General features: G+C 52.9%; 7 protein-coding genes across 7 annotated transcripts; 3 read left to right on the top strand and 4 right to left on the bottom strand.

Annotated features, from left to right (window-relative positions):
- Positions 1-355: 355 nt before the first annotated feature.
- BO82DRAFT_368816 (putative phosphoglycerate mutase family protein) lies at positions 356-1023 on the bottom strand (the record flags this gene model as incomplete). Its single annotated transcript, XM_025637141.1, has 3 exons — positions 356-440; positions 512-734; positions 810-1023. 3 exons carry the CDS (start codon positions 1021-1023, stop codon positions 356-358), a joined length of 522 nt encoding a protein of 173 aa, XP_025487259.1.
- Positions 1024-1866: 843 nt separating this feature from the next.
- Positions 1867-4322, bottom strand: BO82DRAFT_358584 (Zn(II)2Cys6 transcription factor domain-containing protein). The gene is made up of 4 exons (XM_025636332.1): positions 3935-4322; positions 3059-3874; positions 2689-2972; positions 1867-2638 (listed from the first exon to the last, which is right to left on the bottom strand). The coding sequence occupies exons 1-4, from the start codon at positions 4048-4050 to the stop codon at positions 1974-1976; spliced, it is 1881 nt and encodes a 626-aa protein (XP_025487258.1). The 5' UTR covers positions 4051-4322; the 3' UTR covers positions 1867-1973.
- On the top strand, positions 4251-5003 carry BO82DRAFT_190238 (uncharacterized protein). The gene has a single exon (XM_025630517.1). The coding sequence runs from the start codon at positions 4452-4454 to the stop codon at positions 4965-4967; it is 516 nt and encodes a 171-aa protein (XP_025487257.1). The 5' UTR covers positions 4251-4451; the 3' UTR covers positions 4968-5003.
- A 409-nt stretch (positions 5004-5412) lies between these two features.
- On the top strand, positions 5413-7925 carry BO82DRAFT_395665 (uncharacterized protein; the record flags this gene model as incomplete). The annotated part of the gene is made up of 3 exons (XM_025638798.1): positions 5413-5647; positions 5871-7540; positions 7593-7925. The coding sequence occupies 3 exons, from the start codon at positions 5413-5415 to the stop codon at positions 7650-7652; spliced, it is 1965 nt and encodes a 654-aa protein (XP_025487256.1). The 3' UTR covers positions 7653-7925.
- A 971-nt stretch (positions 7926-8896) lies between these two features.
- On the top strand, positions 8897-9678 carry BO82DRAFT_345747 (uncharacterized protein). Its single transcript, XM_025633715.1, has 3 exons — positions 8897-9174; positions 9247-9480; positions 9549-9678. The coding sequence occupies exons 1-3, from the start codon at positions 9046-9048 to the stop codon at positions 9600-9602; spliced, it is 417 nt and encodes a 138-aa protein (XP_025487255.1). The 5' UTR covers positions 8897-9045; the 3' UTR covers positions 9603-9678.
- Positions 9679-11034: 1356 nt separating this feature from the next.
- BO82DRAFT_190210 (ankyrin repeat domain-containing protein) lies at positions 11035-12387 on the bottom strand. Its single transcript, XM_025630516.1, has one exon. The coding sequence runs from the start codon at positions 12273-12275 to the stop codon at positions 11304-11306; it is 972 nt and encodes a 323-aa protein (XP_025487254.1). The 5' UTR covers positions 12276-12387; the 3' UTR covers positions 11035-11303.
- A 466-nt stretch (positions 12388-12853) lies between these two features.
- Positions 12854-14368, bottom strand: BO82DRAFT_424621 (allantoate permease family MFS transporter; the record flags this gene model as incomplete). The annotated part of the gene is made up of 1 exon (XM_025640296.1): positions 12854-14368. The coding sequence occupies one exon, from the start codon at positions 14366-14368 to the stop codon at positions 12854-12856; it is 1515 nt and encodes a 504-aa protein (XP_025487253.1).
- Positions 14369-15263: the final 895 nt, after the last annotated feature.

Here is a 15263-nt window from a genome sequence, read left to right as displayed (position 1 = left end):
TGCATTGATCGGCGAGTTCTCGACGTGTTCGATGAGTGGTGATTGTCTACCTTCTAGTCGCCACCAGATGTCATGGTGGATGAATGGGGGTGGAAGAATGTCTCCCCCGGTCGGCTGGCGTCGGTGCGCCCGAAGTATGTGTGCTCGGAGCGGTTGATGGCGTGCTGCCAGCTGAGACTTGGGCTACATACCACGAATTCTCTTCACCACAATCAATTTGTCAGGCCACCCAAGACCATTCGTGAATCTGCCATCTCGTGGTCGACAGCTTCCATGTAGCGTGGAGGGTTCCAAATCAAAAAAAAAAAAAAGTTTCATTCTCAACTACCTAACCCGTGCTCCCCGCGATAGCAATCTAGCTATCAAGTCCAGGACAATTCTCGCTCGTGATTGCAGTGATGTCGGTGTACGGAGAAGGATCCGTCCAGATGAGATTGAAGCTGCAAAGAGTGGACAGTCAGTGCCTACAGACTTTGTCTGAGACGCCAATCGAGACAGGTCGACCACTTACCTATCATCCGGATACGTCGGGGCATCATCATCCCCCAACTCCTCTACAATGTCGGTCAACTCGCCATGCTCCCAGCAGATCAGGATGTTGCCGTCCCCGGTATAGTTCTCCACGATCTTGTTGACGCATGTCGCATCGGTTTTGGCGCACGAGGTGTCGACCGTGATGCCCAGGTCCTCCGCCAGCGGGAGCACGGTCAGATACGGGCGGTCTCGCTTGCCATCTATTTAAGAGTTAGCGATCTACATCCATCACCGTAAATAATGAGAGAAGGAAGGAATAGCAGGGAGAGATATACCACTCTTCGGGGTCTCAGCCATGATATACTGGATGTTGTAGCCGGAAGCGGCCCCGAAGACGTTCCGCAGACACTGGGCCCGGTCCACCCCCTGCGCGCTGAGTCCGGTGCTCCCGTCGCTGGGCTTCTCGCCGTGTCGGATGAGATACACGGTCGCGTCGGCCAAGGCGGTGCCTGCGAAGAAGCAGAAAGGGAGCATGGACTTGACGAACATCGTGGTTGATGATTGTGTCGAGGTGCAGATGCGTTCACGTTCAACCAAATCGAAGCTTTGCTTTGGGCCGGGCGGGATCAGCCGGATGGCAAACTGGACCATACTTATAGGATCTATGCACTCAACTACGGAAATTGGCCCCCACGGGTCTCCTGCATTGTTACCTGGCAACTCCGGACGAGGAGCAACGAGCCAGGGCTGCACGTGCGGGCGTTCATTGTCAACAATGGCTGTCGATCCAGGTGGAGGCCCTGCGGAGAGCCATTGGAGTATGATTCGATGAGGGAGTGTGAATTGCCGCTGGGCGTGGAGCTTAGCTTAATATGGGTAGGTAGGCATCTATCGGCGTGTGTGTGTGGCCTGAGGTCGCCGGGCCACATAACACAGCGGAAGACACCACATAATATAGTCAAATTCCTTTGTTAGCTATACATATTAATCAATATCATCAATTTGTACGGCCTCAGCCTAAGTCTCCAGAAACTTAGTCCCTCCAACAGCATCACCGTGGATCGTGAGCTTGAGTCATGGTCTCAGTAGCAAGTACTTCAAGAGCGCGAGTTGATTGGGAATTTCGGAGAGGAGGAAGAATGACGGAAAGATGAAGTTGAAGTGGGGGTACAATATATTCTGATGGGCGGCTCGATCCGCCTTCCCAGACTTGGCCGGCCTACCGATCTGAGGTATGAGCTGGAGCCAAATCAATAGGCAACTACCTATAAATCACCCAGGAGGGTAGCACAGTCAATCCCTGCCTAGTTTCTGGGTAACACGGGCAAGTGGCCTGACTTACGAGGCGTCTGAACTTCGTCCATCTACTATTGTGACCAAATACAATATATGATTGAATTCAAGTTATCCGCCCACCTCCATTTGAGACATTACCAGATTTTGTACAGTAGGAGATGATCATTATGTCGTAACACCCAAAAGGCAAGATGCAATTCGCCTTAAAGTCCCCCCGTCGTCGCCGCATCCATCAGCCACGCGCTATCCGACCCGGCAAAAAAGACATCGAAGTCCCACAGGTCCCCAATTATTCCCGGCATCTGGCCCGGCAGCTGCGTCTGCTCTGGGTACCCGTACTCTGGAGGTAGGGGCTGACCCGGGAGTTGCGGCTGCGACTCGAGCAAGCCCCCCTCGGCAGATGAGGTGATGGTTGTGGATTCCCCGAGTCTCGACGCCCATGTGGCGCGCAGTCGCCGCACCATGATGCCCAGCTTATGGAACGGGTCCTTCTCGTGCTCGTCCTGCCGGAGACTGACGACCTGTTCCAGCATATCACTAATCTGGTCGGCGATGAGGATCACATCCGCCGTGCGGCGCACCAGTCGCGTGTCCCAGCCGGGGATGTCGGCAAAGGTCAAACGCGAGAGGGTGACCAGGCAGTGGGCAACGAGAATGCTTTGGATGATAGGAAAGGAGGCAAAAGTGCGAATAGGCGTTCTGAGAAGGCTGTCAAAGAAGGAGCGGACAGAGGTTAGACAAGCGCAAAGGTGGTCGAGGCGCCAGGAGTCGAGAGCACCAGGGGTATCATTGGTTTCGGGATTAGGGTGGATAAGAGCTGTCTCGTAGAGTGTAGTTTCTGCTTCCAGGATGTAGAAAATGAGGGGATCTGCCGGGGGTGAGTAATGAATCGCACTACGGATGGATAGGTAGACCCACTACTACTGTTGAGGAGGGCGGAAGGAACGTCAGCGCGGAGCTGGATGAGCTGGGTTTGCAAACTGCTCATATAAAAGGGCAGTGGTGCCCGCGGAATGCCAGTCAAACTTGAGTTCTCGTTCCACGGCCCCTCACGGATGCGCTCGACGAGGAGCCGGACACGTGCAAGATGTGCGAGGGTAGCGTCGTGCGGAGAGTCGGTGCTTGTAGAGAGAAGCTCTACGGACTCTGTCATATGAGGCGTCCACCGCATCACCTCCATGCGGCCAAGGAATTGAGCAATGCTGTGTATATCTATTAGCATGGGATTCTGGCTCGGGACGGACAGAGAGCGAGACGGTCACATGGTAGCATGAAGGCGTTGACTTACACTGAGCTGATCACGAAACAACCCAGTACGGCTCGTCGCTCGTTCATGGTTCTGGGGCGTGGAGCAGGTTGCTTCGGTGCTGGCGGCACCAGGTCATTGCACACGGGGGGCAGCATGGCGAGATCACTCCGGACCGGTCGATTCAAGCCCAGTTCACAGATGAGCGCGGTGGCTATTTGACAGTACAAGACCATGATCGATTTTGGGGGGTAGCTTTGAAAAGAGATCCAGGCGATATGCACCAGCAATCCCTGCAACAGGTCTAGATTCTTGTCGCAGTCCACCATAGTAATCTGGGCAGCGGTCTGACGGATGTCGACGCAGCGCAAGGCCTGCTGCACGGCATCTTTGGTCTCGGTGGTGATAATGCAGCGCCAGAGAAAGGGAGAATCGCGCTGAAGGTCAGCCGGTGTAACCGTACTGGGAATATGTAGAAGGGGAAGGCAAGCGAGTTTGTCCGTCCGAAATGAATGCAGCAATGCCTCCGCCTCCGCTGGGCTGGGCGTGACGATGGCGGTGGGCGGAGAGTGGCGCGGGCTAACACTACCACTCCCACTACCACTGCCGTCGGACTCGATCCCCGTCCCCGTGTCGGGAGTACAGAGCGGATTTGTTGTGCATGTCCGACCCGCGCCCTCTTGACTACCGGCGGAGACGGGAAGATGCCGGCCTCCTCCTCCTGGTGGTAGTTGTCCGGATGATTGGAGCAAAGACATTAGCCCATCCATCTTCTGCTCCAGCTGAGCGGCCTTGGAAAGCCGCTTGGGACGGCGACGGCGCGATCCAGGACGACATTCCTTTCCCAAGCGATGGCATCTGCGGTACATTAGCGGTGGATTGGCCCATCGTCCGTCTGCAGAAATTCAACCGACTCACCTCTCACACGGGGAATCTCGAGCCCGCGGGATGCAGCGAACCTTGGCGCGAGCACACGTACTACAGGCGTGGCCATACGGAATTGATGAAGGGGATTCTCCATCCATGGCATCCATGGCAGACCGAAGGTACAGTACACAGACTGTCTACAAATGGGATCACCTTAATGAACTGAGTAGAAACATATCGGGAGGATGTGCAATACCCCCTTCAATGCTGTCCGATTATGTTGGTGGTGATGGCGGTGGTGGTTGATGTGTAAACGGGGTTGGAGTGGATTTTCTCTCCGAATGCCGAGCGGGGGGAGCACAATCAACAGCAACAAGGCAACTGGGGGGAGCGGAACTCCGTCTGTGTCACGTGATGGCAGCATCCCATGCAAGGAGGAGAATGCAAAGTGTGCCAACTATGCAAAGCATGCAAAGCACAATGCACTACAAGCAGCAGCATCAGTCAGCCCATCGCCTTTGAACAGTTGCCAAGTGATAGCTTCCCACGGTGACTAGTCTCCATTACGATGATCTCGATAAGAGTTTATGTTCTGGTCATCTGTTCGACATCCTCATGTAGTATGATCTGGCAGGGTGGCATGCAAGGGGCTGATCTACATATGAGCAGTCGTCAGTCATGCTGTTGTTATCTTCTGACTTTGTGGGCAAAAGATCAGAGTTGGTTCGGCTCCGGGGATGGGTGCAGTAAGGCTACGGTGCATAAGATTGTTCTGAGATTGGCAGAGGCACGATTGGCAGGCAAAGATGGAAAGACGATCCGCTGGTGCTTGTTCCAGAAAACAGCCTGGCGACCGGCCTCGGCGAAAGAAATGCAGATGCCGAGAGGGGAGAGAGGGAGGAAAATACTAAGACTCGGGCCGACTAGACTCCGCCTCAGGCTCCACGGTCGCACCACCAGAGGAATATCAATTGGCAAACACTTCTGCGTAATGCCTTCATTGATAAGCCGCCGCTCCAAATTGCAGGTTGGCTTGGATCGTCTTGTCGTCTCGTCTCTCCCGCGCCTCGTAGCAAAACATTAAGTACGTACGTAACAGAATTGGGAGACACGGCCCCGGCTCTTCTCCAAGATACGAGACCATCAGCGCTTCCCCTCATTTTTGTGAGACCTGCTCTGAGTCTAAAAGGTTAAAAGCTGCAAGCGAATGGGGAAGAACTCCGCGTGAAGTGAGATCCATTGCTCATCCCCATTCTACTCATAGGCTGGGTTGCGTAGTCCGCCAGGGGGACGTGTCAAGCTGGCAGTCCTGTCCTGCAATTAAACTTCTTGTGCGACCACGAAGTGGATGGATAGTGCAAAGTAGGGCGTCGATCGAAGGTGACGACTCCAAAAAAACTACAGAGGAAATGGTTTAGCCTCAATCCTTTCAGGACACAAATCCTGGGGAAGGTTCGGCGTTACAGTGCTTGCTTGCTCACTGGCCAGCCAGCGCCGCCTCTTAATAACCTAGTCAGAGCCATTACCTAATGCAAATCGAGCCATCTGGAGTCTATCTTGGCTCGGTGCTGGCGCTAGTCTGTTTTCGCCTGTATCTCCAATTCAACGTCACACACCCTAACCTGAATCAGGATTTGGGACGGTATGCCCTGCAACTGATTGGCTGCAGCCCGCGGATGGCGGATGCTTGGGCTCCACGTGGGAGGCAAAAGCTGAGCCAATCTGGCAAACTCTCCGAGTTTCTTCTTTCCGCCACCAAATCTTGTTAGTCAAGGTTTGCTGGTCCCGTTGCCTGATCCGGATTATCACTGTATCAGTTCTTGCCCGGATTCATCCGACCCTGTGCTTGGGCGACGGTGAAGCCTGATCGTCCACCGCCAGCGGCACTGGCTCGGAAGGAAGGTCATCGACTCGAGGAAGAGAGAGGAATCGAAAGGCAACACAACCACGGCGGAATATTATCAATCCTACCTGGCGGGTCCTGCAGGCTTCCTCCCACCGGAGCCCACCCTCCCACCCTCCTCTCCCCTCTCCCCCCCCCGCCAGTCGCCGCCCATTATTATTCAAAACCCGTTTGACTTCCCTCTCGCCTGCTACTTTTCTACTGCCTTCGCTTCCTCTTCTCTCATCTTCTTTCTCTCTCCATCTTTACTCCCTCCCCTCCTCCCCATCTTTCAACAACAGCCATCAGGCATTTGGTGTGACCCGGGCAAAGTCGAATTCAACTTCATCTTTCCCACTCTCCACCTTCAGCCTGTATTCGGATTGTTCGACTTCTTTCTGAATATTCTCGTCATGGCTTACGGTGACGACATCGTTGGGGACCGCAAATCCCAGTCCGGGATGGACTTCGAGAACGAGAAGAAGGGGGATCTCTACTCCCCTCAGTATGAGGGCGATATGGTCGACAAGATGAGCGACACGGAGCGGAACATTGTCGAGGCTGGCATTCAAAAATACAACCGTCTGGGCTGGAAACGCCTGACGGTGGTGATGATTGTCGAGGCCATTGCCCTGGGTAGTTTGTCGATTCCCTCCGCCTTTGCTACGCTGGGCATGGTGGCCGGTGTGATTACAACGATTGGCCTCGGGTTTGTTGCCATCTACACCAGTCATATTATCGGTCAAGTCAAGCTCAAGTTCCCCGACGTTGCACACTATCCCGACGCTGGCCGCCTGATGTTCGGTCGCTTTGGCTATGAGATTATCTACGTCATGCTCGGCCTGGAATTGCTGTTTCTTACCGGCTCGCACTGTCTGACCGGCACCATCGCCTTCGTTGACATCACTGAGAGCAGTGTGTGTTCTATTGTGTTTGCTGTGGTCTCCGCCATCCTCCTGCTTCTTTTGGCCATTCCGCCCTCATTCGCTGAGATGGCTATTCTGGGCTACATCGATTTCATCTCTATTATTGTCGCAATTGGTATTACTATGATCGGCACTGGTGTTGAGAGCACCAACCAGCCCGGAGGACTGTCGGCAGTCAACTGGTCTGCTTGGCCTAAGGACGACATCAGCTTTACCGATGCGTTTATTGCTATCACCAACATCGTCTTCGCCTATAGTTTCGCCCTGTGCCAATTCTCCTTCATGGATGAGATGCACACCCCCAAGGATTACATCAAATCGATCTGGTCCCTGGGTATCATCGAGATTGTCATCTACACCTTGACTGGTGCGATCATCTATGCCTTTGTTGGCCAGGATGTCGCCAGCCCGGCTCTCACCTCGGCGGGTCACACTCTTAGCCGTGTTGCGTACGGTGTCGCCCTCCCCGTCATCTTCATCAGTGGTTCGATCAACACGGTAGTGCTGGGCCGTATGATCCACGGTCGCATCTTCAAGAACTCGCCCATCCGCTTCATCAACACCAAGATGGGCTGGATCACCTGGTTGGCCGTCATCACCGTCATCACTGTGGTCGCCTTTATTGTCGCCGAAGTGATCCCCTTCTTCTCCGACTTGCTGTCCATCTGCTCCGCCCTCTTCGTCTCCGGCTTCACCTTCTACTTCCCCGCGCTCATGTGGTTCATGCTCCTGCGCGAGGGCAGCTGGTTCACCCGGAAGAACATGATGCTAGGTGCTATCAACCTGATCTGTCTGTTGATTGGACTGATCACTCTCGGAGCGGGCACCTACGCCAGTGTGGACGATATCGTAAGTTCCTTCTCCTTTTCCGTTCTGACTGCCCGTGCTAATTCCTCCTCAGGTCAACAACTACAAGTCCGGCAGTGTCCGTGGAGTCTTCACGTGCGCGGCTCCGGAATAAGCGAATTCCTCCCATCATCATTTCTGCCAGCCGTTTAGACATAGCCTTAGCGTTGTTTTGCATTTTTATTTCCCCTTTCCTCTACTTTCTATACATTCGGCGTTGCAGGCCCGGGGCCTGTGGCGATACATCTCTTGCATGGTGTTGCTCTGACTCTGCGAATACCCAGTTTGCGGACTGTATATACTTACTTTTTTTTGGACATGATTGTGAATATGCTGCATCTGATGTACTATATGTCTATGATTATGATTACATATTATAAGATCGGATACTCTTCTTTGAAATCTCTACAGTAACACAATAATTGAGTGGAATGAGCGGGGGATAAGCAATGACAGCATATCGGCATGCCCTGATGTCATGCTGCTGCAGGTTGATGTCAATCCGGCCCGACCGGAGGTGAAAAGGGAGCATGAAGTCAGCGGGGGAGGTTTCCATCGGATCAAATGGGTACTCGCGGGGTAAAGTTCGAGGTGTGCCTCTTCTAGAAGATGGAGGGATTTCCGCATGCGACCAGGGGGGTGGGGATCTTGAGATGGGCGAGTGCTTGCTTGGTTGCTTGGTTGGTGACCCGTGGACGCCGCGGGCGGCCTTAACATCGGTAAAGTTCGAAGCACAGCACAGCGGGTGGTATTTAGAGAGACCAATGCCTTTAGGCAGACACCAGGATGTTATATGTCTGCTGACGTCCTCTTCGTATTGGGACTGCAGAGCAGTTCGAGTTATAAGACATGAGTGAGCTGTCTAGTCAGAGGGAAATCCGGCTTCTTCAACCCGGTCATGTGATGTGATTTATGTGTCAGATATATACTTGTTCCACTCTACACATCGTCTATATAAGGATGACTGACCCCTTTTCATGGAAAAGTGTTGCACCAACCAACTTAGTTACTAGCTCCTAGTCCCTAGAACGCCATCTAAAACTTCTCCGACTCGATTTCTTTTGTCTCCCAGTTTAGATCCAGAATTCTTCCAAGTCAGTTGAAACCTGTTTGAACCCACAGTATAAACACCGAGAAGTTGTTCATGGAACCGAGAAAACAAGCTCCAGCCTTCCGGAACTACCGGTGATGCCTTCCTGCGGGGCTGCAGCACCAGCAATCCATCTCACTTTCCCCCCGAGGGTCCAGTAGCTCAGTGATCGACGCCCACTAGTCTCCATCTCCCAAACACCACCAGTAACAACGCATCTGCAGCCATCCGATGTCTCAAGCTGATCTATTTCAGTATCAGGCCGCCATCTCTGCATCCCAGCGATGCTGTCACGACTGGTGCTATAAATCCGAGTGTATCTACCACAACATCGTTGTCACTGCAAGCCAATTCATTATCATCACAAACCACAACAATCACCCATCTTAACCCCTCTTCCATCCCTTGAATTAGCACAATGAAGACCGTCGCAGCAGCAGCCACCTTCCTAGCCACCGCCCTGGCCCAGAACGCCGCCATCGGCCTCCCCAAGGCCGGCCAGACCGTCCAGCCAGGCCAGAGCCTCACCGTCCAGGTTCAGCGCCCTGTACGTATCCCTTCCCTGTTCTCATCTGCTCATTCCCCTTACCGCCCTAATCCGCAGAATTAACATCAATAGAACACGATCACCGGCTCCCAAGAAATGGCCGTCGCCATCGGCTTCCAGTCCTGCGCCAGCGGCAGCTGCTACGCGGCCGACGAATACATGGGCACCATCCTCTACAACGGCGCCTTCAACCCCGTCTACCACGAATACTACCTGCCGCCGTATGAGAACTTTACCGTCACGGTGCCCGCGTCGGCGGCGGCGGGCCAGGCGGTCATCGGGGTGGCGCATGCTACTTTGGTGGGGGTAAGCTTTCTTCTTCTGGGAATGGGATAGAATTGAACTGATCCAAATGCTAATGTTGTTTGATGCAGGCGTCCGCGGCTCCGTACTTGGAAGTTTTGAACCAGACAATCACTGTTGCTTAGATTGAGGGTGATTTGGTGGGTGCATGTATATACTACTTGGTGGTGGTAGTTTAATTTAGGTTGAGCTGTTCAGTTTATTGTAGTTCTGTGTGCAAAAGATGAAGAGTAGTGGATTCTAGGTTATGGTGCTGTCGCCTCGGAGTTGCGAAAAGCCGGCAAGGGAGACATGACGCGGTTGGATTACAGCGGCTTCGGCTGCGCACCTTACCCTACCTTTCCCCTTACAGCTATCGAGCCCCCTGATCAAGTCTTGACTTCGATCTAGTAGCTGCAGTACTTCTGCTCCAGCTCTATTCGATCTTCTTGTCGCTGCTTATTGTGCTTGCCATTAGGTGTAGCCTAGGCCAGCACTCAGCTGTTCACCATAAATCACATCACCTCTTTGCGATGGCGAGCAACAAGGTACTTTAGTGTTCAGATTCAATATATTAGATTCCACCGCAGTAGTGCTGAGTAGGTGCTAAGCGTTGATTTACTGTTTGCCTTGCTTTTCACTTTATTGCAAAATGTAAGTAATGCGGTCCAGTCTGCATCAAGCAACTTGTCACAAAGGAAAAGGATATCTGTTCTGTTGAGATATAATGAAAGGTTAAACTATGCTCATCAAGGTTCTATAATAATATGGACGAACACATAGACCATGTTAAAGCAGTATGCTGGAGGACTGATATTTCGGGGAAACTACAATATTGGTATCTCTTATGCTGCTAGCCGTCAGCTGTTAGTGTACAAACTGTACACTGCTGATATATTATATAAGAACACTTGAATAAAAAAGACAACAGACACTTCGACTAACTTAATACTCAGGAGGTAGAAGCCAATTACTCTATCTTTCTCAGTGCGCTAATCTACCACATGTTGAAATTCTACTGTTGATGTCCGCACTGTTTACAAGAGCCAGATACGCAGTGTCGAACAACCAAGTAGCAAAGCGCAAATTTAATTTCCCTGATATGAACATTCTGGAACGCCCCCCGGATAACATGAAGATTTTCCCCCTCCCTTCCATAATTCATAAACACATTTTCACATCATGTTTCAAAACACAACAAAATACAACAAAATACAAACCAATCTCAGTAATCTCAAATACATCAATTGAAAGTCAGAGCAAAACCACGTCCAGCAATCTTTGTACCCCTTCCTCCAGCGAGGACTAGCTCGACGATGTGGTGATAACAGTTTAACCGAGGTTGTGTTTTCCTGTCATCCCGTGGAGTAGAAGGTTTTCGAGTTTTTCGTCCTGTTAATTAGTGATAAGATCGAGTTAGCTACACCTCGCGTCATCATCTTGAGGGTATCTGCTTGGTCACGTACCATCCTAACTGAAAGACACGCAACGGATCAGGTCAATGAGCTGATGACAGTCCAACCGAAGTTGTATTTTTCTGTCATCCCGTGGAATAGAAGTTTCTCAAGGTTTTCGTCCTAGTACTCAGTAGCAAGATAGTCGGCTTCTACCTTCGTGTCATCATCTAGAAGGCATATACTTGGTAACATACCTTCCTATTTGAAAGACACGCCAAGAATCAGGCTGCTCGAAGAGGTGATAACAGTCCAACCAGGTTGTGTTTTCCTGCCCTCCAGATAAGAGTCTAACCTAGATTGTGTTTTCCTGTTCATAGCCGTGGAGGATCAGACCGCGCTGGTCGGGTGAAAGCTGGTAAGCACGAAGTCAGTCAGCTGCCCACAGCATCATCACAGCCACCGCCAGGACACATAAGCCCATACGCAGACCCAGACGAAAAGTAAAAGAAAGAAGGTGACATACTTGTACATGAGGAAGTAATGCCCCATTGCATTCCTGAAATAGTCCTGGGTCGCATCGCGCGCCACGAGGGACAGGCGGCCCCACTCGTGGACGTGGTAGTGCTTGTAGGCGACGTCGAGCAGGTGCTGAACAAAGACGACGCGGTGGTACAGCGCGGCGTGGCGGAGCAGGTCCTCGAAGTGCGAGCCGGGCTGCTCACAGAACTCGGCCTGCAGCTGCTCGTCGCGGAGCATGTAGACCGCCAGGTCCTGGTCGGGCCACTGAAGCGCCAAGTTCAGCACGCGGTAGCCGTGGGTCCCCCACATCGCGTCGGGCTGGTGGATGAGGTAGTCGACGGTGGCGAGCAGGGTCGGGTCGAGCGGCTTGCGAGGCTGGTTGAAGTCGTCCAGGCGGTCCCACTCGTTGTGGTAGAGACGGCCGTGGTGGGCATGCTGGATCAGCGCGTGGATGCTCGCCAGGCACGCGGTCTGATGCTCCCGGTTGTGGCGGCCGGGGTCAGCGCCATGATCAAGCAAGAGCTTCACAATGTCGAGATAGCCTTGCTGCGCGGCAAGGGTCAAGGGTGTCTGATGGGTGCGGCGGCCATCTTCACGCCAGTAGAGGTTGGAGCGCGCCGCGGTACGCAGGCACCACTCCCCCTGGCCCGGGACCCGGGGACCCCAGCCCACGTTAGGGTTGGCACCGTATTTGAGAAGGTTTCTCACCAACGGCTCATCACCATGGCTTGCAGCCCAGAGCAGCGCAATACCGTTGGTTCTCTTCACGTGCATTTTGTAAATCTCTTCCTTAAAGAAGTCGTGAAAGAAGCGGCTTGTACGGATGAGTCGACTCACGGCTTCACCCCCAAGTCGATACCCGGTGTTGAGGAGGATCTCTCCTGGAAGTTCAGAGAAAAGCATGATTACTGATGGTAATCACATTGGATAGAAGAGTGTGTTCGATGATGTGAGATAGATGGAAGGTAGTATAGGATGGATGAAAGATGGAGTGAGATGAATAAAAGTGGGAGGATGTGGATGAAAGAAGGAGGAAGGAAGAAGGAAAGAAGAAAAGAACCTTGAACGGTAGTGTGTAGATATAGACGTGACCCTAGCTGCACGTGACCTGATATCGTGAAGTTATTCACAGGTAGTCCAGTGGGGACGCGTCAGCTGCGCGCTGAAAACCTATTCAGATAAGCTCATGAATAGCTTCAGAAAAACTTTAAACCTTACCACAGGATATTCCAGCCAGGGCTAGAACATTCCGTGAAATGAGTTGGTTGACCTGTAGAGGCAGTAAATATTGCTGAAAGCTGAGACATCTGACTCACAATCCTGCCGAAGATTGCAAAAGAGTAATCACAAAGACAGCAAGATAAGTGATGTGTAAATAGCTATGTACACATAGATTAGGAACCATATTCTAGCATCTCATACCCCAGACCAGACGCGTTGGGATCAAACACCACGGCGAACTAATACTAAGCTACATTAGACTAGATGGCATATCGGAACTCGCGATTCTCCCGATCCGTCAGGTCCATAAATTCATGGTTCTGCTGCAGGATATACGCCTCGCCCGCGGCCTCCTTCTCCGCGTCTCGCTTTCGATTCTCGCGCACCGACACCCACCGAATGAGACACAGATCCAGCGTGATCAGGACATACAGCACGACGATGGAGATCTTGGCGGGAAGATACCGTGGGGCATCCTTGGCCTGGAAGGTCTGCGGGGAGATGATATTGCCCACGGTGTAGGCGACGGTCTGGATGCACGAGACGGTGATCTTCTTGGTCGACCCGGCCACGTTCGTACTGGTTAGACCCAAGATCGTGGTCCATCCGATGGGAATGCCCCCGGACAGATAATACCCGATCAACGCGGGGGTTTTCTCTGTCGTCGCCATGAGAATCGCACCCACGATCGACGGGATATGACCCACGATACACCAAAACAGCCTCTGCTCCGTCCTCATACTGAGATACGTCAACCCAACCAATACCACAACCTCATACGCCCCCAAGGGCGTGACCAGCAACAAGCTCTGCCGCGACGAATACCCCATTCCAGTCACAAGAATGTTCCCGAAGCTCGTGGCAATCGAATTGGGTATATTGGCCGCGAACACCCAGAAAGCATACAACCAGGTCAGGGGGTCCGTCAGCGCCTCGACGACCTGCGCCTTCTTGAAGACCGTACTCCCAATGCCCTGCTCGTTCCCGCGCAGCCGCTCCGCATGCAGCGCCTTCTCCGTTGTGGACAGAAACCGCGCCGTGACCGGCGAATCCGGCAGGAGGAAGAGAAACACACTTCCTACAACCACTGTGAACCCGCCCAGCACCAGGAAGATGATCTGCCACCCGCGCAGCGACGCACTGTCCCCGACATGCACCGCGATCCCGTACGCGATGTACCCACCGAACATCTGCGCGAACCCGCACATGGCGAACCACACCCCGACCCGGAACGCTTGCTCCTCCTTGCGGTACCACTGTGAGGTGAAGACCACCCACGCCGGCACGATCGCTGCCTCGGCTACCCCCAGAAACGTACGGCAGACCATCAGCGCCGCGAATGAGTGGCACGCTGCCATGCAGGCCAGGATGGCGCCCCAGATAATCACATTGACGGCCACGTAGCGCGCGAGCGGGAAAGCTTGCAGCAGTCGCACGGTGGGAAAGCTGAACGCCAGCTGCCCGAAAAAGAAGATGCTCGAGACCCAGTTGTACTGGTTGCCGTGCAGGTGGGCCGATTCCCGCAATCCCGTGACGCTGGCGTAGCTGATGGCGATCTTGTCGAGGTACTGCAAGAAGTACACGATGCAGATCAGCGGCATGATGTAGAGGTCGATTTTGCGAACGAGCTTGCGCGCGGTTTCTGGGTCAAGGGCCGTCGCGCTGCTGTTGGCGGCGAGGAGTTGCAGGGCGCCGTCGTGGGATTCATCTTTGATTTGCGGAGTGGGTTGTTTGGCTGGCTCGTCGGTGCTGGGCTGGGCTGAACTGGGAGCCATGGGGGTTGCGTGCGGTGACAGCGTTCTAGAGAAAGTTATCAGTCTGTGCAGGTTAGTTATATAGCAATTGCGCTCGCCAATGCGCCATGGTGGTGGTGAATCACGTCATCCTTGGTATCGGAGATGTAACCCGATGATTGGGTTGATAAGCATGCAATGCTGCATAAAGATAGGAAGACTTTTCATTGCTTGCTCGCACGATAGTGGAGCCTTGTAGATGTGCTTTCAGAAACTGACTGCTCTCATACACTGCTGTTGCTGTGTCATTTAATTCGATATAACTACAAAGCCAAGCTACAGGTTGAGTAGATCTGGACTATGCAGACACGTAGTCCTCAGTCTCTCTTGCAACTTCGTGGACTTGTGGCTGATACGCTTTGAATGTAAAATTATGTACCTAATACCTACCAGTCACCAGTCAAGGAAGTCGCAGCTGGGGCAAATTAGGGTTTTTGAGCGAGCAGGTTGCGGCGGTTATGTCAAACTATGAAGTCTGAGATATTTACACTGTTTTCTTCGGTCTCGTCGACAGCGATCCCTCATTAATGGTAATGGGAAATATAATCATCTACAACCTCATCACCATCGCTTTGCAGAGAACGACGGTACGCTGGACCCTGTTGTGCGTACCTGACTGGTTAGATCCTGTCATTCAAGGGTTTAAGGGTTCGTGCGAGGTGGGCTCACATGATGAAAGCTGAAGGCCGAGGCACCAGCGAGACTGTGGCGCATCCACTCTGTATGTACATCGATCAATTTTCGGGCCGAACCATGAGACCCCTGATTCCCTAACCCCCTACCCTACAGTTAAGCGACTTGACTGTCGGGAAATGCGAAGCCTTACCCGCGCCCCGCCGCGCCCCGCCCGGAAGGAGCCCGAGGTCCACCTACAGAA

The sequence above is a fragment of the Aspergillus uvarum genome (assembly GCF_003184745.1).
Source record: "Aspergillus uvarum CBS 121591 unplaced genomic scaffold BO82scaffold_73, whole genome shotgun sequence".
NCBI lineage: Eukaryota > Fungi > Ascomycota > Eurotiomycetes > Eurotiales > Aspergillaceae > Aspergillus > Aspergillus uvarum.
The sequence above is the reverse complement of the archived record's forward strand: the minus strand, read 5'-3'. Positions and strand labels throughout refer to the sequence as shown.

What these genes read in the sequence shown, in the direction of transcription:
- BO82DRAFT_190210 (XM_025630516.1), bottom strand. Translation starts at nt 12,275, where the DNA reads ATGCTTTTCTCTGAACTTCCAGGAGAGATCCTCCTCAACACCGGGTAT.
- BO82DRAFT_358584 (XM_025636332.1), bottom strand. Translation starts at nt 4,050, where the DNA reads ATGGATGCCATGGATGGAGAATCCCCTTCATCAATTCCGTATGGCCAC. An exon ending in TGTTTCGTGATCAGCTCAGT is followed by an intron (nt 2,973 to 3,058) that starts GTAAGTCAACGC and finishes AGATATACACAG; the next exon opens with CATTGCTCAATTCCTTGGCC. An exon ending in CGCCCTCCTCAACAGTAGTA is followed by an intron (nt 2,639 to 2,688) that starts GTGGGTCTACCT and finishes CACCCCCGGCAG; the next exon opens with ATCCCCTCATTTTCTACATC.
- BO82DRAFT_190238 (XM_025630517.1), top strand. Translation starts at nt 4,452, where the DNA reads ATGATCTCGATAAGAGTTTATGTTCTGGTCATCTGTTCGACATCCTCA.
- BO82DRAFT_345747 (XM_025633715.1), top strand. Translation starts at nt 9,046, where the DNA reads ATGAAGACCGTCGCAGCAGCAGCCACCTTCCTAGCCACCGCCCTGGCC. An exon ending in CCGTCCAGGTTCAGCGCCCT is followed by an intron (nt 9,175 to 9,246) that starts GTACGTATCCCT and finishes TAACATCAATAG; the next exon opens with AACACGATCACCGGCTCCCA. An exon ending in CGCATGCTACTTTGGTGGGG is followed by an intron (nt 9,481 to 9,548) that starts GTAAGCTTTCTT and finishes TGTTTGATGCAG; the next exon opens with GCGTCCGCGGCTCCGTACTT.